The sequence below is a fragment of the Taudactylus pleione genome, unplaced genomic scaffold (assembly GCF_031769625.1).
Source record: "Taudactylus pleione unplaced genomic scaffold, aTauple2 ptg000048l, whole genome shotgun sequence".
NCBI lineage: Eukaryota > Metazoa > Chordata > Amphibia > Anura > Myobatrachidae > Taudactylus > Taudactylus pleione.
The window spans coordinates 1,378,203-1,404,741 of record NW_028284450.1 but is presented as its reverse complement, the minus strand read 5'-3'; the positions used below and the strand labels follow the sequence as shown (position 1 = coordinate 1,404,741).

At 46.9% G+C, this 26,539-nt stretch overlaps 1 protein-coding gene across 2 annotated transcripts in view; it reads left to right on the top strand.

The window, feature by feature from the left end:
• The window catches only part of FIRRM (FIGNL1 interacting regulator of recombination and mitosis), a 207,558-nt gene that overhangs the window by 53,941 nt on the left and 127,078 nt on the right, over positions 1-26,539 (top strand). For both annotated transcript variants that reach the window (XM_088460534.1, XM_088460533.1), the window contains exons 7-9: positions 8,257-8,341; positions 9,996-10,134; positions 16,721-16,801. In XM_088460534.1, the coding sequence (XP_088316660.1) occupies positions 8,257-8,341; positions 9,996-10,134; positions 16,721-16,801 (305 nt within the window). The remainder of the gene's footprint in view (positions 1-8,256; positions 8,342-9,995; positions 10,135-16,720; positions 16,802-26,539) is intronic.

Sequence of the window (26,539 nt, the reverse complement as noted above, 5' to 3'; positions counted from 1 at the left end):
AACAAGTATCAGTGAGAGAGGTGACATACTTATCATCATGTCTGAGAGTGACTTTCCTCTCCAGCTTATGTGTACTACATGCAAGGTACCAATAGTGGAGGGGGAGGGTAACGCAGAGGGGCTTTGTCGGCAGTGTTATTTATTGGCATGGCCAATTACTGTCACTGCTCCGGTACAGGAGCCGCCCTGGGCTTGTTTCGCCAAAGCGCTTACAACCCTCGTGGGCCAGTTAGCTCTGCAGCCTGTTTTCTCACAGATGGGATTGTCCCAGCAGTCAGTGGTGTCGTCACCCATGCAGGGTTTCCCGAGACAATTGATGGTACCCCACAGTCTCCCTATTTCCCCTACCCAAGTCTCTCAGGAGCCTGCGTGGGTTAATTCACTGACAAGTTCTGTACAGCACTTGTCGGACGTGTTACAAGGGGAGTCTGTGTTGAGGCCACATAAGCGGCCGATGGCGTCTCTGTCCGCTCCTTATGAGGATGACGACGTGACGTCTGATGATGGGGAGATTCTGGATCTTTCTGACCAGGAACCTCTCCGTACTAAAGAATCGGACGCTAGGTCCAAGGTGTATATTCCTGGACTTATTCGGGCAGTCCGCACAGCTTTAGTGATTGAGGATGAAGATCCTCCGGTGTCCAAGTCTAAATATGCCTTTTTTAAGGATATTAAGGGTGACGCCACAGTGTTTCCTCTTTCGGGTCAGTTAGTGGACCATTTAGAGGAGGCGTGGAAACATCCCGGCAAACGGTATCAGCCTCAGAGACGCTTGGCGGTGGCTTATCCATTTGCGGATAATTATTTTTCTAAGTGGGAATCCCCTCCAAAGGTGGATTCTCATATGACACGCCTAGTTTGTAGTGCTACATTGCCCATGCCCTCCATGTCCTCTTTGAGGGATGCTACGGACTGTAAGGTGGAGATCTACCTAAAGTCCGTTTATTCCCTTGCTGGGGGGCCAGCTAGGCAGGCTATGGCCATTTGTTGGGTAGCCAGAGCTATGGAGCGCTGGGCTGATAGTTTGGAGGCGTCTTTCGATTCCGACTGTTCGGCTGAACAGACCAAGTTGATAGGCAATCTCCGGGATTCGGCCACTTATATCAATGAAGCAGCTTTGGATATCTGTACCCTGGCGTCTCGGATTTCTTTGGCAGCTGTAGCTGCTCGTCGCACCTTATGGTTGCGATCTTGGAAGGCGGACGCTGATTCCAAAAAGAGCTTGGAAGCTTTGCCTTTTAATGGAGAAGTCCTATTTGGTCCGGATCTGGACAAAATTGTAGCCACGCTGGCGGCAGCCAAATCTGCATGTCTCCCGTCTGCTGCAGTTCCTTCCAGTTCAGGTACGTCGTCCTTTCGGCCTTACAGGGCCCAGGGTAGGCCTAAAGCACAGTCTTTTCCCCGTCAGGCTGACCCCCAAAAATCGGCCAAGCCCCGGAAACAGGCCTGGAGTACCAGACATCCGGCCCTTAAGCCAGATGACAAGCCTGCGGCATGACTGTCTGGGCCTCCCTTTGGGGGATCCCAAAGTGGGAGGCCGCCTGCTGCAGTTCACCCAGTGTTGGTCGGTTACCACGACAGACACTTGGGTTCTCGAGGTGGTTTCTCACGGGTACGCCCTCTCCTTTTGGCACAGGCCCCCGTCTCGATTCTTCACCACGGGTCTTCCATCAGAGCGGAACAAAGCCTTGGAACTGCGGAAGGTTTTGCACACTATGCTCCAGGCTGGAGTTATAGTGCCTGTTCCATTCTCCCAGAGGGGTCAGGGTTTCTATTCCAGTCTGTTTTTGGTGCAGAAACCCAATGGGTCGTACCGTCCGATCCTCAACCTCAAAGCACTCAAGTCCTTGCGGGTGCCGAGGTTTCGGATGGAGAACCTACGGTCCATCATTCTGGCGCTGGAACCTGGGGAATACATGGTGTCGGACATACAGGACGCTTACCTGCATGTCCCTATTCTTTTACGCCATCAACAGTTCCTCAGGTTTGCAATCTGCAACGACCACTTTCAGTTCCGGGCTTTACATTTTGGGCTGGCGACAGCACCACATGTGTTCACCAAGGTTATGGCGGTCATGACGGCTTCCCTGCTGCTGCAGGGAGTCCACATGTTGCCGTACTTGGACGACCTTCTGTTGGTGGCAGGATCTCCAGAGCTCCTTCTACGCCACTTGGACCTGACCATTGCGGTACTCCAACGGCACGGCTGGTTAATAAACTGGCAGAAGTCCACCCTGATCCCGTCTAAGAGGATTCTGTACCTCGGAGCCTCATTGGACTCCGGACAGCAAAGGATCTTTGTGACGGGGGAAAAGATCTCTGCCTTGCAGTTGAGGGTGCGCAGTTGTCTGCAGAATCGCCGTGTGTCTCTGCACTCGGTGATGATGTTACTGGGCTCCATGGTGTCAGTATTGGACATGGTGGAATATGCACAGTTTCACTCCAGACCTCTGCAGCAATTGATCCTGTCCAAATGGAATGGACTGCCTCAGAGTCTAAAATCCCAGACGATGGTGCTCACTCCGGAGGTTCGCCTGTCCCTAGCCTGGTGGTTGCAGACGACACATCTCAACAAGCGTCGTCCGTTCTGGGTGGCGAATTGGGTCCTGTTGACAACGGAGGAGCAGTCACGGGTCCACACTTGTTCCAGGGCAGGTGGACTTGGGCAGAAGCAGAGCTTCCAATAAACATCTTGGAGCTCCGCGCGGTTTTCAATGCTCTCCAGCAGGCACATCGGGTTCTCCAAGGTCACCCAGTGCTGGTCCAGTCAGACAACGCTACCACCGTGGCCTACATAAATCGGCAAGGAGGAACCCGAAGTCAGGCGGCTCTCGTAGAGGTGTCCCGAATCCTGGTTTGGGCGGAGCGCAATCTCCCGGCCATATCAGCAGTATTCATCCCAGGGGTCCTAAACTGGGAGGCTGACTTTCATCCGGGGGAATGGTCTCTGCACCAGGACGTCTTTCAACTTCTGGTGGACAGGTGGGGTCTTCCAGAGATCGACCTCATGGCATCACAGCACAACAACAAGTTGTCTGTGTACGGGTCTCGCACAAGAGACAAAAAGGCGTCTCTGGTGGATGCTCTGTCCGTCCGGTGGACATTCCGGTTTGCTTATCTGTTTCCTCCGTTTTCCCTTCTTCCACGGGTAATCCGGAAATTCAAACAGGACGGTGGGACGCTCCTGTTGATAGCTCCCGCGTGGCCCCGGAGGCACTGGTTCTCAGACCTCCAGGGACTGTCTGTGGACATTCCTCTGTGGTTGCCGTTACGCCCGGATCTCCTGTCACAGGGTCCTTGTCTTCACCCGGACATGACTCGGCTGTCTTTGACGGCGTGGCTGTTGAGACGGCCATGCTAAGGTCCAGGGGATTTTCCAGCTCTGTAGTGCAAACAATGCTAAGGGCTCAGAAACGATCCTCTGCAAGGATATACCATCGTGTGTGGCATACGTTCTTCCAGTGGTGTCGGCCGAGAGGTTATGCTCCTCGGGAGTTCCGTCTATCTAGAGTGTTAGCTTTCCTACAGGCGGGACTGGACCATGGGCTTCGCCTTGCATCTCTGAAGGTGCAGGTGTCTGCCCTGTCTGTCTGGTTCCATCGTAGGATTGCTGCAATCCCTGATGTGCGCACCTTTATGCAAGGTGTTCTCAGAATTCAGCCACTTTTTGTTCCACCGGTGGCGCCTTGGGATTTAGCTGTGGTCCTGAGGGCTCTCCAGGGACCCCCGTTTGAACCACTGGGCTCAGTGGACCTCAAATGGCTGTCAGCTAAAACAATTTTCCTTCTGGACATTGCTTCGGCCAGACGTGTTTCTGACTTAGGGGCTCTCTCATGTAGACCCCCTTTTCTGATTTTTCATAGGAACAGGGCGGTGCTGCGCACTCATCCTGGTTTCCTTCCTAAAGTTGTTTCCAGTTTTCACATCAACGAGGAAATCGTTGTGCCGGCTTTTAACTCACCTGATCTTTCAGTGGGTGAGGCCACTTTGGACGTTGTGCGGGCCTTAAGGATTTATGTTGACTGCACTTCTTCGTTTAGGAAGTCTGACGCCTTGTTTGTTCTCTATGGGTTCCGTAAAAAGGGTTGGCCTGCTTCAAAGCAGACTTTGGCAGGCTGGATTCGTATGGCCATTTCAGAAGCTTATCTTCATGTAGGCCTTCCGGTTCTTTCCTCTGTGAGTGCTCATTCCACTAGGTCTGTGGGTCCTTCGTGGGCTGCTCGATGTGGTGCCTCTGCAGTCCAGATCTGCAAGGTTGCCACATGGTCCTCGGTCCATACCTTTGTGAGGTATTACGCGTTTGACACCTTTGCCTCTCAGGATGCTTCCTTCGGGCGGCGGATTCTCCTTTCAGCACAGGAGCATCCCCACCCTTAACGGATACTGCTTTGGGACATCCCCAAGGTATCCTGTGGATACCCTATGGACCCTGATGTAGAAAATATGAGATATGGTAAGAACTTACCTTTGTTATCTCTATTTCTACAAAGTCCATAGGGTTCCACACGACTCCCGCCCTGTTGCACCTGTGCTGCAGATGGGCTTTGCGCTGGTCACAGGTTTTTCCGTCTCCCTCTGGGGAGAATGTGATTATTGTGTGTGTCCAGATCTTTTTTCTCTCTCTTCCTTCTCCTCCTCCGGCCTATGGCTTGGTACGTAACTGAGATGCCTTGGCTCGGGGGCGGAGTATAGGAGGGGGACCCTAGTGCATCCTGCGAGGCTGAAAACTTAACTCCTTGGTGCCCGATGCCTGACGTCATCACCTATACACCAAGGTATCCTGTGGAACCCTATGGACTTCGTAGAAATAGAGATAACAAAGGTAAGTTCTTACCATATCTCATATTTTATGTACAAAAAAATTAAACATACACTTTTTTTTAGATATTCAAAGTCAAAGTTCACATCATGTGACCTTGAAATGTAAAAGTCAATATTTAAATATAAAACTATTCTTTATGAAGGCTATGGACCCTTAGCGTCAAAACAAGACCAGCATGAAAGTTCTACCACAATTAGAAGCCAAGTTATGATTGGTTTTAGTTGACTATGCAAGCAAAAATTTGACATTTTTTGTCATGTTTGCAACCCTGTTGCATGATCACTGTGTATCACTGGGTGTTAAAATTTTACATATGAAATTTGCTTTATGTCGTCGATCATCCTACCAAATTTCATGAAAATCTGAGATTGTCGTATTGAAAAGTTACTTTTTTTGTGATGATTTGGCATGGAATGACCCTAATGCTTAATGAACCTACCTTTTTTTGGGCACCAAAAAAATAATTATGATGAGAAGGAATGTATAATGAGTCAGGCAAAGTTGATATAACATTTTTTTTCTGGAATATTCATATTCTGATTGAGAAAGGGCCAACATTTCAAAGTGATAGGTGGATTAGGCACTGAGATGGGAATGTTTTTCCACGTACACCGCACATAAAAACTGAGCATCAGGAGTGGCATTTCCTAGCATTTTTTAAAAAAAATTTGACCCCCTACATCTCAAACTATGGGCCATATTCAATTTGAGGCGAAAAAGTATCGCGAGTGACGTAATTTCGCCAGGCGGAAGCTTTTCGCCGTATTCAATTTCAAAGACTTTTCGCCTAGGCAGAAAGTCAATGCAATGGACCCAGCGGAAAATAGCAGGCGGAGAAAGGTGCAGAATTGGGGTTTTGGGGTGCAACGTTGCGGGAACCCCCGTGCAGCCTTAAGACAGTCCCCCAAAGGTAAACTGCATCAAATTTAAAAAAAAAACACTTAACACCCCAAAAAAGTACTTTCGTTTTGGGGGCGAAAAAAAAAACAATGTTGGGGGACAAAGTTAAAAACTTGCGAAATAAACTCCAGGGGGGTCCCCAAGTATGCTCCAGGTGTTTTTTTGTTTGCAGGTGCTTGCGGCAGGTGGATTTTTAAAGTTTTTTTAAATTTCACTTTAGCAACTTTTAATTATGCTACCCCCCCATTTTCAGGTACCCCAAATTTGCTGGGACTAGTTATTTTCTCAAAAAAATCCTGCTAAATGCTAATCTTCACCACTTATGCAAAGACTCTAATTAAAACCTATTGAGAACATTTAAGTACCGCAAATACCTTCAGCACGCCTATTTGGGGGTAACCATAATGACCCTCCATGTCAGTGCATCTTTTGGGGGGTGTCAGGCTGATTTCCCCATATCTGACAGGACACTTCGCCTGTTACAGTTTCGCCGGGTGCCATTTTCGCGTCGTTTGAAATTTGAATAGGGTGAAAAGCGGGCACGCACGCGATGTTGGCGGAAAGTCCGGCAAATTGAATACGGCCCTATGAGTGCTAGAGAAGAAAATTTTACATGGGTTTGTAGCTATGTGGTAGTATCAAGTGTACAAAGTTTCATGAAAATCTGAGTCAGTGGGTGTCATGGCCTGGGTGAACTGACATAGAATTACATATTTGGAAAACAGATGTGGGGGGTGGGGCTTCTGAGTGGGGAGGCCACTATTGTGCTTAAATCCTTGCTATGGTTTTGTGCTTTTTAATTCTGCTGCAAATATTAATTATGCTGTATATTTACATTTCTGACGTAATGATTTGGCCCTGATGTCACTTGTCTCAAAAAAAAAAAAAATGTCCACCACCCATCTCAGATTTTTTTATATTTTTCTTTTTGATAAGTGAGGATGTCAAAAAAAACTTTCTGCCAAATATCTTGGCTGTCTGTCTAGTTTCCAAAATATTTATTTTTCAATTTATTAAACTATTTACTAATGGCAGCTTATTTATTCAGTTTATTTGAAGTATAACAGGTGTTTATAAAAGAATCGCATCAAAATTTGGACCCCCTAAGGTAACTTTTTTCTTCCCAAAATCAAACCAAATTACTTTATCTGCCTTTTCATTTAGAGTTACAGCAAAAATGCAAGATTTTGGAACATAATTAAAAATGCAAGGTTAAATCAACATTAGATTTCCCAATTTTTTTTCTTTTTAGGTGCTTAACAAATTATACATTACTACCACAACAAAAATCAGCATTGGTACTCTGGCCCTGATTCAGAGCCGGACGCTCTGACCAGAGCGCTCGCTCTGAATCAGGGCCGTCCTATTTAAATGTGGAGCGGTCTTTTGGACGCTCGCATAGTTGTGGGTTACCACCCACAGCTTATGTGAGCGTCCATGATGATGGTCGCGATGGTCAAGACCATCGCGACGATCAGGCTTGCGACGAGACCCTGCCTATAACCTGCTTATAGGGTCTCGTAGCCGCAAGTCCTGGAGTGATTTTGGCTCCATCAGAGCCAAAATCACTCCCACTGACATCACTAGTGATGTCAGTGGGGCCAGACCCAGACGGTAGGCGTTCCCATGGGAACGCCTCCGTCTGGCAGCCACGCCCCCGGCACGCCCACCAAAGGGGGCGTGCTGTCACTCACCATCGACAGCACGCCCCTTTTGGTGCGAGACGCGGAGCGACAGCTTGGCTGTCGCCGTCCGGGTCTCGCGTCTGCGCTCGCGAGCGGGTCTGAATGAGACCCTCTGTTTCATAGTGGAGAAAAATAATAATGTAGTTGATGTTTGATTACTGTTGTACAGCATACATAATTTACACAAGAAACCATGTCATATAAAAACTTAAACATAACTGAAGTTGAGTCAACAATAACATTATTTTTCCTTTTTTGGAACCTGTTGTAACGGTCTGTAATTTTCTTTAAAGTGTCAGTAGACAGTTTATACTGCCTTCCATTACTTACTTGGATAGTAAGGCACTTCCGTTACACAGAGGACATGAATAAAAGGAACAAAACACCTATCATCTGTTGATGGCCAGGACATATATTATCTCAGCTAATCTCCCATCTCTGCTCTCAGATGGGAAGCAACTAATAGAGCTCAGAGTTAAAGAAGCCTCCAGAAAAACCCAGGCATCTGGAGACAGACATTTCATCTGGGTGAGGGCAATGTTTTATTCTGCTCTATGACCACTGTCATAGCAGCATTTGTGTCATGTGAGCACCAAAGTGCTCATGAGTATTTATTCACTTGGTGTTCAGGTTATCAAAAGTGTGCAGGCCTCCACTGTCAGCAGATGTAAGCTGTGTAAATGTTATTTTTTGTCATTGAGGACTGTTGTGTCCATAATTACCAATGTACGTACAGTATATATGGTTTGTTAAATCAGGGACCTGACAAGTAGTTTTTGAGAACTTTACAAAGTAAAGAACTCTTAGAGTAATTAGTATTATTCTGATTATCTTTCTGGCTCTTTACAGTGTTGCATACATTTTTAGACATTTGCACAATTGTGTCTAAAATGGATCAAGCGCTGCATGCCAACACATGGAAATTTATTATCAAGTGAGTACATTTCTAAAAAATTGTGGTACACATCATATAGTGTCACCCTGATTTTATCAGTGTTATTCCCCACCCGCCAAACAATACTTCAAGTAGTGAGCAAGTTAATAGACAATGCATTAGGACACAACCCACTTTTGTAGAATTTAGATATTGCTGGTTCTGGGAAGATGACTTTCTTTCCTTTTGTTTTACTTTAATACAGTATGTTTATTATTAAATTATTAATGATTCAGAACAGCATAATGTCATCCTCTGCTCGCTTCTTGTATATGATGTGAGAAACAATGGAAAGGGAAGGAGGGGGGTGAATTACAGTAGGGCAGATAAAGAATTATAGGGGGCTGCATTACAGGAGAGGGCTGAGAGGAACAAGTAAATAGTAGGACAGGTGTTGGTAGTGGAGCACAGTTATTGTTCCACATAAAAATCTGGTCTTAAACTGAAAGTACATGGTTTATGGGAGAAGTATGTACATAGTTGGACAAGTGGTTGAAGGTTAGAAGACAAAGTGTTTTTGTAATCAGAATATATTAACACAAGTGCTAACAGATTTAGTTTACATGGCATTGGGGTGGGTGATTGTGTTTTTTTTTTTATTATTCCCTACTGTGAGGTGGAACTGTTACACTGGGTTTTTCCCTTGTTCTTGTCTAACACAATTAGAATGTTTTAAATGTTTAACTCTGTGGACCTTTTTGTCTTTTCTTATTCTAACTATGTATCTGTGTCTTTTTGGCCAGTGAGTGTATTCAAAAAGAATGTCCCGCACTCTAGTTTGCAGACAATGGGCCCGATTCAGAGATGTACGCAAATCTGATGGTTTGCATACTACTCCTGTGATAGAAGATTGGCACATGCACAGGATCTGTACTGTGAATGCGCCATTCTTCTACTGCGAGATCTGTCATAGTTCCTCAAGCTGCAGCCATAAATGAGGGCGTTTTGTCCCCGTTTTCTGGGAGTGCTGAGGTCAGGGTGTGTGTCTTCCGACGCAGATTCCCTGGCCTCTGCTACGGTTCTGAGACGGCCATCTGAGTAACCTAAGGGTTACGCAAATGGATGATAGTCTTGCAACTGAGCCGATGGCTGCGTCCTTGGACACAGCTGCGGATCACATAAGCATGCAGGAGGTATCTATTTACACCAGCTGCCTCCTGCTGCATTAGCATATGTCAGCATGCTAACAGCTTACAATGCTGAATCAGGCCCAATATGTGCAGGCTCTGGGTAGTTGTCAATGAAGCTTAGTGGCATTCAGTGCCTGTTAGAGGCGGTAGTCGCACTGAGTATCTGGCAAATCACAGTAAGGGGTCTATGTTTCAAGCAGAGAAAAGCGTGGAGAAGTTGCCCATAATACCCAATCCGCTCCTACCTAGTATTTTATAGACTGTAGTTGATAAATGCTAATTCAATGCTGATTGATTGCTATGGGTAACTTCTCCACTGGTCCACTTCTCTATGCTTTTCACTGCTTCATACATAGACCCCTAATTCTGGAAGTGGGACCCTTTTAGTTTGCCTATAGGAAATTATTTGGAAATGACTGTACCTATCGATAAGATTTACCTTTTAAGATTCTTTAGCTTTTATACTCTGATATAAAATTATACATTGACAAATGTGCATGTATTATATATGTTCTCTTTATTAGACAGAGCATGAAACATCAATCATTGATAGAAAGTCAGCTGCGGCACCATGATATTGTCAGTGGTTTGTGTGATGACATTCTATTATCCTTCCAGTCTTGCTTACAATTGGCAGAACACATGAAGTTGACAGAAACACAGGTAAAAGCAAGTCTAATTTTTTTCAAATGGTGACAAGTATTTTATATACCTGGTAGAGTAGGAAATTTACAGGCGCAAGGTTTCAGGGGGCTAACTGTACCCCTTTCCCCTCAAATCCTTTCAATCAAATAGGCAATGTCCTAGAATCTGCAAGGCAAAATGACATCCAGGTCCTGGGTACACATTGTAAGTTGAAAAGTTTAGTGGTGAGACATACCGGGCAACCAGTGCAGACTGCATGCTGCAGCTAGGCCACAAATATGTACTGTATGATACTGCTAGGCATAACCGTAATTGAAATGAGACAATTCAGTAACCTATTTCAGCAGCAATGCATAACTTCCTGCTGTGTGTCTGCCTGCTCTCATTTTGTTTTTAAACCCCTTTTCTCTACCTCAATGTATGTTTATAATTGGGGATGAGCGAGTTCGTATTTTCTCGGATTTACTCGGTCCTCAAAACGACATTTTATTGGCTATTGGCTATCACGTGTTTTGGATAGCCAATAAAATAAATCCGAACTGATCCGAACTTGTGGTAAAGTGGCGATAAGAACCGAGTAAATCCGAACCCGCTCATCCCTACTTATAATCGGAGACCTATGCTGATGAGTCTGTGAATGTCTATGTAGGATCCAGTTATCTATCATCACAGTAATGCTTTAAGTGTATATAAACATAACTCTCTTTTCTACTTCAGGGTCCATAGGGTATCCACAGGATACCTTGGGGTATAGGTGATGACGTCAGGCATCGGGCACCATAGAGTTAAGTTTTCAGCCTCCCAGGATGCACTAGGGTCCCCCTCCTATACCCCACCCCCGAGCCAAGGCATCTCAGTTTCGTTGGTGCCCGGCTCGGAGTCGGATGCACCTGTTTAGAGGGGGACTAAGGATAGCCCCTGAAGTTTTTCTACAAGGCAGCTGTGGCTGCACATCTGGAGGTACAGCATGGACAGTCATTCTTGACGTCCATGCTGTCTTCCCTACACCCCCGCCAGTACCAGAACGCCGGTACTGATCCGGGGATGCTGATAGGCATCTGGGGTCACAGCTAGCGGTGACCCCAGATGTTTGGGACCATGGCCGGATTTAAGGGGGACAGCAGGTAAGCAGCGGGTTCCCGCGGTGGGTCCCCGCTGGAACATGGTCCGGAGTCCCCAGGCAGGGGGCTCCCTGGGGACTGGCTGCAGCGTGGAGCCAGGTTTCGGACCTGCGCTTCCACTACCACCTAAGTAGCGCTGCGGCGTCCCAGGGGTTAACTGCATGCCAGGGGAGCGCGCCTTCCCTGTACACAGGCGGCGCCTCCCCCGTTGCACACAGCCCTCTATACACCTGCCGATTGGCCCTGTGACAGCGCTCCTCCCCCAGGCCGGCCTCCTCTCTGCTACTCGGTGGCCATCTTTATGGAAGCATGGTGAACACTGCTGGAAGCTGCTGATCGGTAGCATTGTGGTCTGTGTCCTCCAGCATACCTCTCCTCCGTTGGAACAGGTCTGTGTATGCAGCGCTGAGTCCTACCAGGCCCTGTGTCTGCCTAGTTGAGGATCAGCGCTGATAGTGCAGGGATTGATTTCTTTGCGTAGTATGTGACTTCTGCTAGCGTCTGCTGCCTATACTTTCACTTTCTACTATCAGCCTTTTCACTGTCCCTGCTCTTCCTCTGCTAAAGCCCTTGCGGTGCGGTGATTGCAGGGCGGTTCTCTCACTATACTAACGCGTATCAGTGAGAGGGGTCACATACTTGCCATCATGTCTGAAAGTGATTTTCCTCTCCAGCTTCTGTGTACTACATGTAAGGTACTTCTAGCGGAGGGGGAGGGTAGCGCGGAGGGGCCGTGTTTTTTATTGACGCGGCCAATTGCTGTCACGGCTCTGGTACAGGAGCCGCCCTGGGCTTGTTTCGCTAAAGCGCTTACAACCCTAGTGGGCCAGTTAGCTCCGCAATCCCATTTGCGTTCCCTCAAATGGGATTGTCCCAGCAGTCAGTGGTGTCGTCACCCATGCAGGGGTTCCCGAGACAACTGATGGTACCCCACAGTCTCCCTATTTCCCCTCCTCAGGTCTCTCAGGAGCCCGCGTGGGTTAATTCTCTGACAAGTTCTGTGCAGCATTTGTCAGACGTGTTACAAGGGGGGGCAGTGTTACAAGGGGAGTCCGTGTTGCGGCCGGTGGCGTCTCTGTCCACTCCTTATGAGGATGACAAGGGGACGACCGATGATGGGGAGATTCTGGATCTGTCGGACCAAGAACCTCTCCGTACTAAAGAGTCGGACGCCAAGTTTAAGGTTTATATACCTGGCCTTATTCATGCAGTCCGCACAGCTTTAATTCTTGAGGATGATGAACCTCCGGTATCAAAATCTAAATATGCCTTTTTCAAAGATGTTAAGGGTGACGCCACAGTGTTTCCTCTTTCGCGTCAATTGGTGGACCACTTAGAGGAAGCGTGGAAACATCCTGGCAGACGGTATCAGCCTCAAAAAGGTTTAGCAGTGGCTTATCCGTTTGCGGACAATTATTTTGCTAAGTGGGAATCCCCACCACAGGTGGATTCTCATGTGACATGCCTGGTCCGAAGTGCCACGTTGCCCATGTCCTCCTTAAAGGATGCCACGGACCGTAAGGTGGAAATCTGCCTGATGTCCGTTTATTCCCTCGGGGGGGGGGGGGGGGGCTATGGCCCTTTGTTGGGTAGCCAAAGCTATGGAGCGCTGGGCTGATAGTTTGGAGGCGTCTTTCGATTCCGACTGTTCGGCTGAACAGACCGAGTTGATAGGCAATCTCCGGGATTCGGCCACTTACATTAACGAAGCGGCTTTAGATATCAGTACCCTTACTTCCCGGGTTTCTTCGGCAGCTGTGGCGGCTCGTCGCACCTTATGGTTGCGATCTTGGAAGGCGGATGCCGATTCCAAAAAGGGTTTGCAAGCTTTGCCTTTTAATGGAGAAGTCCTATTTGGTCCGGATCTGGACAAAATTGTAGCCACGCTGGCGGCAGCCAAATCTGCATGTCTCCCGTCTGCTGCAGTTCCTTCCAGTTCAGGTACGTCGGCCTTACAGGGCCCAGGGTAGGCCTAAAGCACAGTCCTTTCTCCGTCAGGCTGGCCCCAAAAAATCGGCAAAGCCCCGGAAGCAGGCCTGGAGTACCAGACGTCCGGCCCCTAAGTCCGATGACAAACCTGCGGCCTTATGGTCCGGGCCTCCCTTTGGGGGATCCCAAAGTGGGAGGCCGCCTGCTGCAGTTCACCCAGTGTTGGTCGGTTACCACGACAGACACTTGGGTTCTCGAGGTGGTTTCTCACGGGTATGCCCTCTCCTTCTGGCACAGACCCCCGTCCCGATTCTTCACCACAGGGCTTTCATCAGACCGGAACAAAGCCATGGAACTGCGGAAGGTTTTGCACACTATGCTCCAGGCTGGAGTTATAGTGCCTGTTCCATTCTCCCAGAGGGGCCAGGGTTTCTATTCCAATCTGTTTTTGGTGCAGAAACCCAATGGGTCGTACCGTCCGATCCTTAACCTCAAAAAACTCAACAAGTCCTTGCGGGTGCCGAGGTTTCGGATGGAGACCCTACGGTCCATCATTCTGGCGCTGGAACCTGGGGAATACATGGTGTTGTTGGACATACAGGACGCTTACCTGCATGTCCCTATTCTTTTACGCCATCAACAGTTCCTCAGGTTTGCAATCCGCAACGACCACTTTCAGTTCCGGGCTTTACATTTTGGGCTGGCGACAGCACCACATGTGTTCACCAAGGTTATGGCGGTCATGCCGGCTTCCCTGCGGCTGCAGGGAGTCCACATGTTGCCGTACCTGGACGACCTTCTGTTGGTAGCAGGATCTCCAGAGCTCCTTCTACGCCACTTGGACCTGACGATTGCGGTACTCCAACGGCACGACTGGTTAATAAACTGGCAGAAGTCCACCCTGATCCCGTCTCAGAGGATTCTGTACCTCGGAGCCTTATTGGACTCCGGACAGCAAAGGATCTTTGTGACGGGGGAAAAGGTCTCTGCCTTACAGTGAGGGTGCGCAGTTGTCTGCAGAGTCGCCGGGTGAGGCGATGAGGTTACTGGGCTCCATGGTGTCAGTATTGGACATGGTGGAATATGCCCAGTTTCACTCCAGACCTCTGCAGCAATTGATCCTGTCCAAATGGAATGGACTGCCTCAGAGTCTAAAATCCCAGACGATGGTGCTCACTCCGGAGGTTCCCCTGTCCCTTGCCTGGTGATTGCAGACGAACCCATCTCAACAAGCGTCGTCCATTTTGGGTGGCGAACTGGGTCCTATTGACGACGGACGCCAGTCTTCGGGGCTGGGGAGCGGTCTCGGGTCCACACTTGTTCCAGGGCAGATGGACTCAGGCGTAAAAGGAGTTTCCGATAAACATCTTGGAACTCCGCGCCGTTTTCAATGCTCTCCAGCAGGTCCATCGGGTTCTCCACGGTCATCCCGTGCAGGTACAGTCGGACAACGCCATCACCGTAGCCTACATAAATCGGCAAGGAGGAACCCAAAGTCGGGCGGCACTCGTAGAGGTGTCCCGCATCCTGATCTGGGCGGAGCGCAATCTCCCGGCCATATCAGCTGTATTCATCCCGGGAGTCCTCAACTGGAAGGCCGACTTTCTCAGTCGCCAGGACGTTCATCCAGGGGAATGGTCTCTGCACCAGGACGTCTTTCAACTTCTGGTGGACAGGTGGGGTCTTCCAGAGATCGACCTCATGGCGTCACGGCACGACAACTATTTGCCGGTGTACGGGTCTCGCACAAGAGACGAAAAGGCGTCTCTGGTGGATGCTCTGTCCGTCCAGTGGACGTTCCGGTTTGCTTATCTGTTTCCTCCGTTTTCCCTTCTTCCACGGGTAATCCGGAAATTCAAACAGGACGGTGGGACGCTCCTGTTGATAGCTCCCGCGTGGCCCCGGAGGCACTGGTTCTCAGACCTCCAGGGACTGTCCGTGGACATTCCTCTGCGGTTGCCGTTACGCCCGGATCTCCTGTCACAGGGTCCTTGTCTTCACCCGGACTTGACTCGGCTGTCTTTGACGGCGTGGCTGTTGAGACGGCCATGTTAAGGTCCAGGGGGTTTTCCAGCTCTGTAGTACGCACTATGCTGTGCGCTCGGAAACCGTCTTCTGCAAGAATATACCATCGTGTGCGGCATACGTTCTACCAATGGTGTCGACCGAGAGGTTATGCCCCTCGGGAGTTCCGTCTGTCTAGAGTGCTAGCCTTCCTACAGGCGGGGCTGGACCATTGGCTTCACCTTGCTTCTTTTAAGGTGCAGGTGTCTGCCCTGTCTGTCTGGTTCCATCGTAGGATTGCTACAATCCCTGATGTGCGCACCTTTATGCAAGGTGTTCTCAGAATTCAGCCACTTTTTGTTCCACCAGTGGCGCCTTGGGATTTAGCTGTGGTCCTGAGGGCTCTCCAGGGACCGCCGTTTGAACCACTGGGCTCAGTGGATCTTAAATGGCTGACAGCTAAATCTATTTTTTTTCTGGCCATCGCTTCAGCCAGACGTGTTTCTGATCTAGGGGCTCTATCTTGTAGACCCCCTTTCTTGATTTTTCATGGCAACAGGGCGGTGCTGCGCACTCGTCCTGATTTTCTTCCCAAAGTTGTTTCCCGTTTTCATATCAACGAGGAAATCGTTGTGCCGGCTTTTAACTCACCTGACCTGTCAGTGGGTGAGGCCACTTTGGACGTTGTGTGTGCCTTAAGGATTTATGTTGACCGCACTTCTTCGTTTAGGAAGTCGGACGCCTTATTTGTCCTCTATGGCTTCCGTAAAAAGGGTTGGCCTGCTTCAAAGCAAACTTTGGCAGCTTGGATTCGTATGGCAATTTCAGAAGCTTATCTTCATGAAGGCCTGCCGGTTCCATCCTCTGTGAGGACTCATTCCAGTAGGTCTGTGGGTCCTTCGTGGGCAGCTCGACGTGGTGCCTCTGCAGTCCAGATCTGCAAGGCTGCCACGTGGTCCTCTGTCCATAACTTTCTGAGGTATTACGCGTTTGACACCTTTGCCTCTCAGGATGCTTCCTTCGGGCGGGGGATTCTCCTTTCAGCACAGGAGCGTCCCCACCCTTGAAGGTTACTGCTTTGGGACATCCCCAAGGTATCCTGTGGATACCCTATGGACCCTGAAGTAGAAAATATGAGATATGGTAAGAACTTACCTTTGTTATCTCTATTTCTACGAAGTCCATAGGGTTCCACAGGACTCCCGCCCTGTCGCACCTGTGCTGCAGATGGGCTTTACTCTGGTCACCGGTTTTTCCGTCTCCCTCTGGAGAAAATGTGATTCTTGTGTGTGTCCAGATCTTTTTTCTCTCTCTTCCTTCTCCTCCTCCGGCCTATGGCTTGGTACGTAACTGAGATGCCTTGGCTCGGGGGCCGGGTATAGGAGGGGGACCCTAGTGCCTCCTGGGAAGCTGAAAACTTAACTCTATGGTGCCTGATGCCTGACGTCATCACCTATACCCCAAGGTATCCTGTGGAACCCTATGGACTTCGTAGAAATAGAGATAACAAAGGTAAGTTCTTACCATATCTCATATTTTTCTTGGGTCAGGAAAACACAGACCAACGCTTATTCCAGAAAACCTTAAAATTGTGTCGTTTTTTTGCTAATTCACTTCTGCATTACACCAAGGTAAGCAAGGCTCATACATACATTTTATATATATATATTGAAATACAGTATTCCGTTTGCCTTTTATGAATTTTCTTTTTCATTAACTGCAAGGTTTGGCACAATCTAAATTAAATTAGGTTATATGCTCATATTATTGCTCTCACATAAACTCATTACAGCCATGTGTATTGGCTGAGTTAACAATAAACTTTTCTTAATAACATTTTGTAAATAGCAATGATGTGATGTATCTTATAATAACCAAGTAGATATTGGCTTGTAGAAAATGTGTCTTCTGCATAAAACAATATCGGACTTGTTGATATGGGCTCTCTATGTACTATGACTTTGATAGATGAAATTTCTTTGAAAAAATAAATTTTGTTTTAATAAAACTGTTATTTGCTTTTTTTCCATGTACATTATTGCTTTTTCTAACAAATGGTAAAGGCAAAATTGAATTATAAATAGAAGCATGCAAGAGTGCAAATAGTGCATTGCATATCAAGCCAGATGATGGCAGATTACATGGAGTTCCCAGTTGATGGAGATTCTGACTGGTGGTCACTTACAGAGCCGGCCCTAGCCCATTTGGTGCAATAGGCAAAATTTTGACTGGTGCCCCCTAACAACTTCCAGTACCGAGCTGAACAGCCCCTCAGGAAAAAAACAGGTGGCCCTCCTCAGTAGGAGCTGTCGACGTTTTAAGACCCATCTGTCTTTTCATCAGGACATATCATGATGAAAAAACCAATGGGTCTTGAAACATCAACAGAACCTATGTGATTTGTGACAAAATATCACTTTGTTACAACTACTGAGGAGTGCTACCTCTCGGTATAGGAGTTTGTTTATTATGCTAGGAGGGCACCCTCGAGATTACCAGTAAATGAGTGTCGGGCTGAATGTATGTATGTGTGTGTATACACATAAATATACAGTAGTATTTAATGTTAATTTATGGGATGCCAATAATGTGTCTCTAGGAGGGGACATAAAACTACCCTTATACGCACACTGCGGATCTTGGGAGATCATGGGAAAGATGTGGGGATGCACCAATCCTATAAAGGAAGTCTTGAGGGGGAATAGGGACTTACATTATTTAAGATGTTTTAAAATAACATTTTAATAACACATTTTATGCATGTCTAAATCTTATACATCATATGATGGTACCTTCTAGTTCAGGGTTGTAATGCAGTCCTACATCTACCTCAGTATTCATATTGTTACTACTGACCACCATCATAATTTCATTCTTCCAGTTTACCTTATCTTTACATTTTCCACATTTCAACACAGTAGGAACACACCTGACACATAAGACAATTACTATGATGACAATCAGTATGAGGATCAGAAGTTTAGCTATGCTCGTAATCATTTCCTGGACCCACTCTACTAGACCTGAGAACCATTTCACTGGGTTCAACCAAGAAACCCATTCCTCTACCTTCTCTACTTCAGCCACTGAAGCATTATGGTTCTTTCGAAATTCCCATTTGAACTGCAGAATTTCATCCATCTTTCGGTCTATCACCTCCTTGGGATCGCTGGTATTGTTTGTAATGTAAGTGCAACATTTTACACCAAATTGGGTGGCCAAAGTTACACAATACCCTCCAGTGACAGCTGTTAAATAATTTAACACTAGCCTATGTTGCACAAGTTCTTTCTTGTAAGCTTGCAACTCCCTACCTGTATACCTGAATGCGTCATCATACATCTCGGTGATATTATCTATTAATTTAGCAAGATCTTGGATATATCTAAAATTTAGTGTACCCCAAGCGATCCTGGTGGGATCCAATGCTACCAAAACTTGAAAGCCAGTTGTCTCACTAATTAACTGTGTGGCTTTATACACGTCACCAGGTATCATATTTATTTTGTCTCTGTGTTCATACTGTGTGTGACGATATGGTGATGGTGTGTTTTTATGAATACCAAGCATTTCACCATGTGTAAGTGTCATAACTTCTGGAACTACTCTTTCCAAGTAACACAAACCTTCGGAACTCGGAGAGAGCCACTTATACGCTTTCCTTCCACATATAAAATATACATCATCGGAGAGAACATAAGGAATAGAATGCATCATGATCTTCCAACACATTTCCCTCACAAATGATCCTATCTCAGGTTCTCCCATCTGGCTAATGCATGTTTCTGGTTGTATAACCCTAGCACAGTACCCTTCTGGTATTCTGCCAACCATTTCTTTGGTGTTACTTAGTGTATATTTATACTGGAAGTGTCTTCCACCTGACCTAATTGTGTGTAACAGTTCATAATTCTTAGGCTCACGATCAGCTCTTAGTGAGAAGGTCATCGTCTGGTTATTCCCAGTCACCTCCCAACTTCCTGGTTCATTGGAGTTGGTGATGTTTAAACATAAGTGTTTTATCTACCTGGTACTGGTGGAGTTTAAAATGGGGTGGTTTGGTGTTAAGAAATTTTCCATCCAATGTCTTCCCATTTTGGAATTCTAAAATTTCAGAGACATTTAATGGGACTGGCACTAATCCTACATTATGCTGTCCTTGGGGCACGTGAGAGCACACCCAACAGTCCGTTTGGTTTAAAATTTTGCCCACCATGGTGTGATAATCCTCTAAAGGATACCCACCCCAATACTGGTTATACTTAGGTTGACACCGTTGGATGCATCTCTCATCAATTACGGACCCACAGAACGGTCTCCGGTGCGTTCTTTCTTTTTAAGAATGTTCCAAACGGTTAATTTGGCCACACCTTGAGGGGTATTCAATATGAAAGGTTAACTTCCCTGGCGAAGTTAACGTTTCATATCGGAGTTTTTTTCCGCGTAAAGGTATGGTGCGCACTCCCGCTTATCCCCGTATTCAATATCAAATTAACGAAAACGGGAAACTCCGAAGTTGGATTTGCATAAAGTTACTAATTTTTCCTTAAAATAATTGTAAGACCCCCCTAAAGTTGTAAAAACATGGGGGAACACTATGGGTACCCCCGTTTTAGCCTTTAATTGAAAGTCGGGGATTTAAATAACCGCAGCAGGTGTTTTTTTCCCGACATTGAAGAAGTGATGCAGAAGAGCACTTAGGTTATTTTTTTCGTTTTTTTAAGTGGTCCCATCAAATTTGGGGTACATGAAAATGGGTACTAGCATATTTTGATGTCCCTAAAGTAAGTTTTTAAAAATTCTGCATTTGTGCACCTGCCGCTATAATTCTATTCTAGAAAACACCTGCCGCATACATGCAGAATAGCCCTGAACCTATTTGCCTATTGTTTAATAATTTTTTCCCAATTTTTTTTTTTTGCACCCCAATTTTTTAATTCATTTTTTGGGGTGTCCCTATTTTTTTTTTTTTTTTAACTTTTTTTGACACAGTTCTTTTTTAAATGTCAATCTCAGGGGTGCAGGCTATTTTTTTTAAGCCTGCACCCCTAAACCCCAATTCTGCACTTTTTTTCGACACCTATTCAATGGTGAAAAGTTATCACTGTTTTTTATCAAAGACTTTTCAAAACTGCGATAAGTCTTTGAAATTGAATACGGTGTAAAACTAAAACAAGTGATATTAACGCAAAAAACGATGTTATCGCACCCATATTGAATACCCCTACTAATGTGTTTGCTATCTCTCTGATGGGTTTGTTTTGATTTTTCAGCCTAATGATGGCTTGCTTCACTGATAGTGACAGCTCTTTGGATCTCATATTGAGAGTCGACAGCAACTGATTCCAAATGCAAATGTCACACCTAGAATCAACTCCAGACCTTTTACCTGCTTAATTGATAATGAAATAACGAGGGAATAGCCCACACCTGTCCATGAAATAGCTTTTGAGTTGATGGTCCCATTACTTTTAGCCCCTTAAAAAGTGGGAGGCACATATAGAAACCATTGTAATTCCTAAACTGTTCACCTGATTTGGATGTAATTACCCTCAAATTAAATCTGAAAGTCTGCAGTTAAAGCACATCTTGTTTGTTTCATTTCAAAGCCATTGTGGTCGTGAATAGAGGCCAAAATATGAAAACTCTGTCAATGTCCCAATATTTATGCACCTGACTGTATATGTATGTATATATATATATATATATATATATATATGTGTGTATATACACACACGCTATATATATATATATATATATGTGTGTGTTTGTATGTGTGTGTGTGTATATATATATATATATATATATATATATATATATATAGTCCCTCCCCAGCAGTGCCCCTGGTAGTAGACCTCCCTAACAGTACCCCTAGTAGTAGTCCCCCCCTCCAGCAGTGCCCCTAGTAGTAGTAGTAGTGTCCCCCCCCCCCCCCCCGTATCCAACAGTGCCCCTAATAGTAGTAGTCACCTCCTTCCGGCAGTGCCCCTAGTAGTGGTAGTCCCCCCCCCCTTCCAGCAGTGCCCCTAGTAGTAGTAGTCCCCCCCCCCCCCTTCCAGCAGTGCCCCTAGTAGTAGTAGTGTCCCCCCCCCCCCCTTCCAGCAGTGCCCCTAGTAGTAGTAGTCCCCATCCTTCCATCAGTGCCCGACAGACACACACACACGGGAAAAAAAAAATTCCACTTACCTCATTCCCCGCTTCGGCGTCCGCTCCTCCGTCCAGCATCCTCCCGCGCCGGCCCGCTCTGCATGAAGGGAGAGACGCCATGACGTCTCTCCCATCAGCCACTGCAGGAGCCGGAAGCCCGGCTCAGACAGTGGGCGCAGCAGCCGATGAGAGTCTGTCTGACTCTCATTGGCTGCTAAAGCAAACACACAGCTGCCGGTGGCTGTGTGTTTTGTTCCTGGCAGTGTAGTGCGGACTGAACTTATGTGCGGTCCACACTACCGCCGTGCGCGTCAGTCACGGCCCTGCTCCGCAAAGGCCCATGGGTGGAATGGACGCGGCTGGGAATGCTCCTCCTGTAGCCAGAATGAGCTTCTGGACAGAAGCTCATTCTGACCTGGGCGGCTCAACTGGCCACTGCGCTGCCCGATCGGAGCTGAGCTCCGATCACGGCAGTTGCAGTGTAGGGAGGAGGGGAATGCAGTTCCAGTGGTGGTGGGGATCCGTGGCAGAGCCCTGGAATGCCCCTAGGCTTTTGCTTATTATACCTATGCCTAGGGCCGGCTCTGGTCACTTTTGTAAGCTATAGGTGTCAAGTGACATCTGGGTGTTTGTATCATAGGTATTCAGTTGGTATGCCTGATTAAAATGCCCACCTTAGGTAGAGTGGCATTACTTTAATGACCACATTTACAGTATATATTTAGCATTTGTAATGATGTGAACAGGCAGTCTTCTGAAGTTCGAGAGAGGCTTAGAACACTGTTGGTGTAGTCTCATTCGTGCTCCTAATATTTCAGTTAGTACATCTGCAACTACACTACAGATGTGTCACATACATCTAGCCTCCGTGCACTACAAGTTGCGCCACACAACGCAGAAACTCCATGAGACTCGGTAGTGCCGAGTGTCTATTCGTGCAACTTTTTACCTTCAAATGTGTCTTATTTGCATAGCGATTTGATTAGTTAGCACAAGCAGCTTCTATTGATTAAAATGATATGCGGGTGTATCTGCATGTGAAATGCTACGTTACAGTGTTGCATGCACTGACACGAATGTAGTGTTTCACATGCAGTTAAACCTGCAGTCGCACACAGAATATAGGCATGTTGCATATCATTTTAATCAGCAGAAGCTTACTGTGCATCACTGTGCGAATAAGACTCATTTGAAGGTAAAAAGTTGCATAAAAATATGCTTGGCGCTACCGAGTCACGCCACGGCATGGCGTGACTAGAATGGCTGTTTAGCGCGCAAGGAGGCTTGATGTATGTAAACCCATCTGTGTCAGAACCACAGATATAGAACTGGTATAATATCATGTTGCACAGTTAGGTACACATACTGATATCCTTCCTGTTGCATTTCACAGTCCCTGGCAGATCTCATCTGTTAAAGCAAGTAAAGTAAAATGTCTCCCGTTTTGACATGTATTGCTCATTCAATCTTAGCGGTGATGTGAGAGAGTTTAAATATTATGTTCTTTGTTCTCTTTAACAATGTGAGCAAATCTTTAAGAACTGTCTGCATAAATTAACCCCAATTTTTAAGTTCATAGCAAAGAAAACATAATCTGACCAAATAATATTGTATCAGAGTGCATCAAATGAACTGACATTGCCATAATAAAATGAAAGTCCATGCTATAAAAAGAACCACGAGACAAAGGTAAAAAGGCACAGTGCACATTTAATGGATGCCTCTCCAGATATTTGAGCTGTACTCTCAGTATCTTAGTGTATGGATTTTACTCCATTGCAGCGTTAATACTTTGTGTCACTGTAACTACTGTACATTCTTGTATCCTTGTGCTAGTTCCATGTGAATACTTGACATGATTTTGTGTCACAGTAGCTACTCTTTTCTCTGTTATGTTGTGTACTCCATTTGGTTTAAATAAGTTGTCTGTCTGTGAACCTGTACCATCTAATTATCAGGTTATGTACTACAGGTGTTTATAATAAACCTGTCAGTCTGTTGATACACCTTTTGTTCTACAAAGTTGTGTTACAGTTGTCTCTCTGTCTTTGTCACCCATTCGTCAAGTTCAATAAGGGGAGCAGTTCAAAGGCGAAGACCATTGGAAGTGTTTCACTTGTTCAAAATTTCAGGCTAAACTGCCAAATGGACAGTTTCAAACAGACACCTGGTAGGCAACTTGTGAGGCTGACAGACAATGGGCCTGATTCAGAGCCGTTCGCTATTTGCGGTCGTTCGTTCAAAAACAAGGGGTGGCTATTCAAATGATCCGTTCGCAAATTGCAGTCTGTTCACACCTCTAAGTCTGAACGAGCGAGCAAAACATACGCTCGTTTATTTGATAAAAACGCCCCCTGGCCGCTCGCACCATACGTCATGTCCGCTATTTATTAGATTAATCGAGTACAGCGTACAGCGTATGAACTGCTCGCTATTCTTGTGGTTGGTTTTTTCAACCGCTATTTTGCGAGCAGTTCTGAGTTAAAAAAAACCAAGTGACATGGTCAATGACGCTGCTGTATTAATTAATGACTCCCTTAAAACGCCCGTTTTGACCTTTAAGCACGCCTGCGTTCGAATTCCACTCCCCCGTTTTCAAGCACCTTCCCCTGTTGCCACCCACATATGCCTCATTCTGTCACTCAAAATAGCAGGCACTCGCTATATAGCGTACAAACGATTTTCGGCCGCACTGACTGGTTCGCGCATGCGTACTAAAAACCGTACGCATGCGCAGATGTGCGAACATCGCTCGGAACGAGCGTACTGCCGCTAGCGAGCGGCTCTGAATGAGGGCCAATGAGCCTTATTCAATTTGACCGACCCGCGATACTTTTCTGCCTCCCAGACTTTTCGCCTACATCGCGTGTTTTGTAGGCGGAAAAGTATCACGCACGTGCCTCGCGTATCCCCGTATTCAATTTGAAAGTGCGAGAAAAGGGACCCGGCGAGACTTGAACAGGCAGAAAGTACTGTCAGATTTGGGTGTCCATAAGTGTTTTTTTTTTTTATTATTTTATTTTGACGCAGTTTACCTTTGGGGACTGTCTGAAGGCTGCAGGGGGGTTCTCACAACGTTGCACCCCAAAACCCCAATTCTGCATTTTTTTCCCCCTCTATTCATAGGCAAAACTTTTCTGCCTATTACATTGCATTGACTTTCCGCCTAGGCGGAAAGTCTGTCAAATTGAATACAGCGATACTTTTCCACCTGGCGAAATGGCGTCATCTGCGAAACTTTTCCACGGATTCCTGCTTTTCACCTCAAATTGAATACGGGCCAATGTGCATTTCTAAGTATGGGGAGCAGCTGAGGTGGTGAAACTAGTCTGGGCGTAGATGCAGATCCAACTAGGATAGTTACTCAATCTTGACAGAAAATGTGTGTCTCTCAAAGGCTATATGACTATGATTCTGAATGCTGCCTCCCTGAAGGACAGAATATTAGAATAGAACATACAATATACATTTGTACAAACAGTTTCACAGCTTTAAATTAATGCATTATTATAGTGTGCAATTACATAACTATGTAGAGAAGATAAACAAAAAGGGACCTGCTCACAGGAGTTTACAATGTAGAGAAATATGAAGAAGTAATTTAAAAGTCAATTGGGGAACTGCTCTTAGAACCATTATGGCTTCAGCCTAGGTCAATAAAGCAATGAAAAAATTGTCCACCTTGGTGGACCTCTTATGAGACATCCAAAAATTTGATAGAGGAAGCCATGATTGTGGACAGTATTTCTACTTCAGGGTCCATTAGGGGGGTCCACAGGGTTGATCTTGGGGGTATAGCTGGATCTGGATCAACTGGCACCACGCAGTTAAAGCTTTTGTTGCTCCCAGGATGCACTTGGGTCCATCCTCCTCTATACCCCGAGCCACAGGCACCTCAGTTTTAGTTGGTGCCCAGCCAGAGTCGGGTCACCCTGGGCAGTGGGGCTGCATAAACAGCCCCTAAGCTTATTTTTATTTTAAAAAGAAGAATTTTATTTATTTATTTTTGCTTCTTCAGAGCGGCAGCATCAGACTGTCCATCTGGATGTCCACGCTGCCGCTCCACCAACCCCTCTGGCACTGCGACGCCAGTACTGATCTGGGGATCGCAGCGGGACCCCGGAGTCAGTACTAGCAGGGCTCCGGGAGCTCCCACTGACTGCTGCCAGATTCTATGGGGCCAGGTAAGCTGCGTGCAGTGAATCGCGCTGCGCATGGGGGAAAAAAATGCAGTCTCTCATCGCCGGTCTCTGGGGACTGACCGGCGACGCTAGTAGCAGCGGCGTGCTCCCCCTCTTCAGGAATACCCCGCGTGACTGCTGGACCACCAGGGAATAAGTGCTGGAAGGGAACCAGCGTCCCTGAGGTTAATCACTAGCCAGGGGAGGCAGCCTTCCCTGGTTTAGCGGCTCCTCCCCTCAGCTCAGCGTGCCTTCTCTCATGCGTGCTGGCGTTGCTGAGCTGCTCCTCCTGCGGCCACTACTCCTCAGAGCTCTTCGGCAGCCATCTTCTCAGTGGCAAACGCAGATCTCACAGGCGGTGCTTGGACCGGTCCCCCTGCGTACCTCTCCCCTGCAAAAGGACGGTGTTCGCAGCGCTATAGCCCTCCCAGAAACTGAATCTGGGAGGTTGATTGTAGCGAAAGGTGCAGTGAGTATATATCTTCCTGCATGGTATGTGACTTTTGCTAGTGCTGCTGTCTGTGGTAATTTTTCTAGCTGACTGTCATCTTATAACTATCCCTTTCCTTCTCCTACGGCCCGCAGGTGTGTGGGGGAGGGGCGTTCTTTCTGTGTACCTCACTTATATAAAACAAAGAATTTGTGAGGTCAGTCACATACAGTGGTGTGCTACTCAGTACCACTGTGGCTCATGTGTTGTTTTCCTGCAGTCGCTGTTCTGCAGGGATTGATGAGGAGGATTTATCACAGGATGGTCTGTGCGGGCAGTGCCAGCTAGCACCTGGCCCCTCTAGACCCCCTACGGCGCAGGATCCTCCTTGGGCGATGATTGCTGGCGTCAATCGCGGACCATTTAGCGGTCCCGACGGCAGTCCCTGCTAGGGCGTTGCCCCAGCCTACCATCCCCCATTCCCCGGGTATTCCGCATTTATTGCAGTCTCCTCCCGGGTCTCAGACTGTGGGTCCTTATACGGGGTTGCCTGTGTACGTACAGTCTCCCTCCGTGACGCAGCAGTCCATGGTGGTATCCTCAGGCGGTTC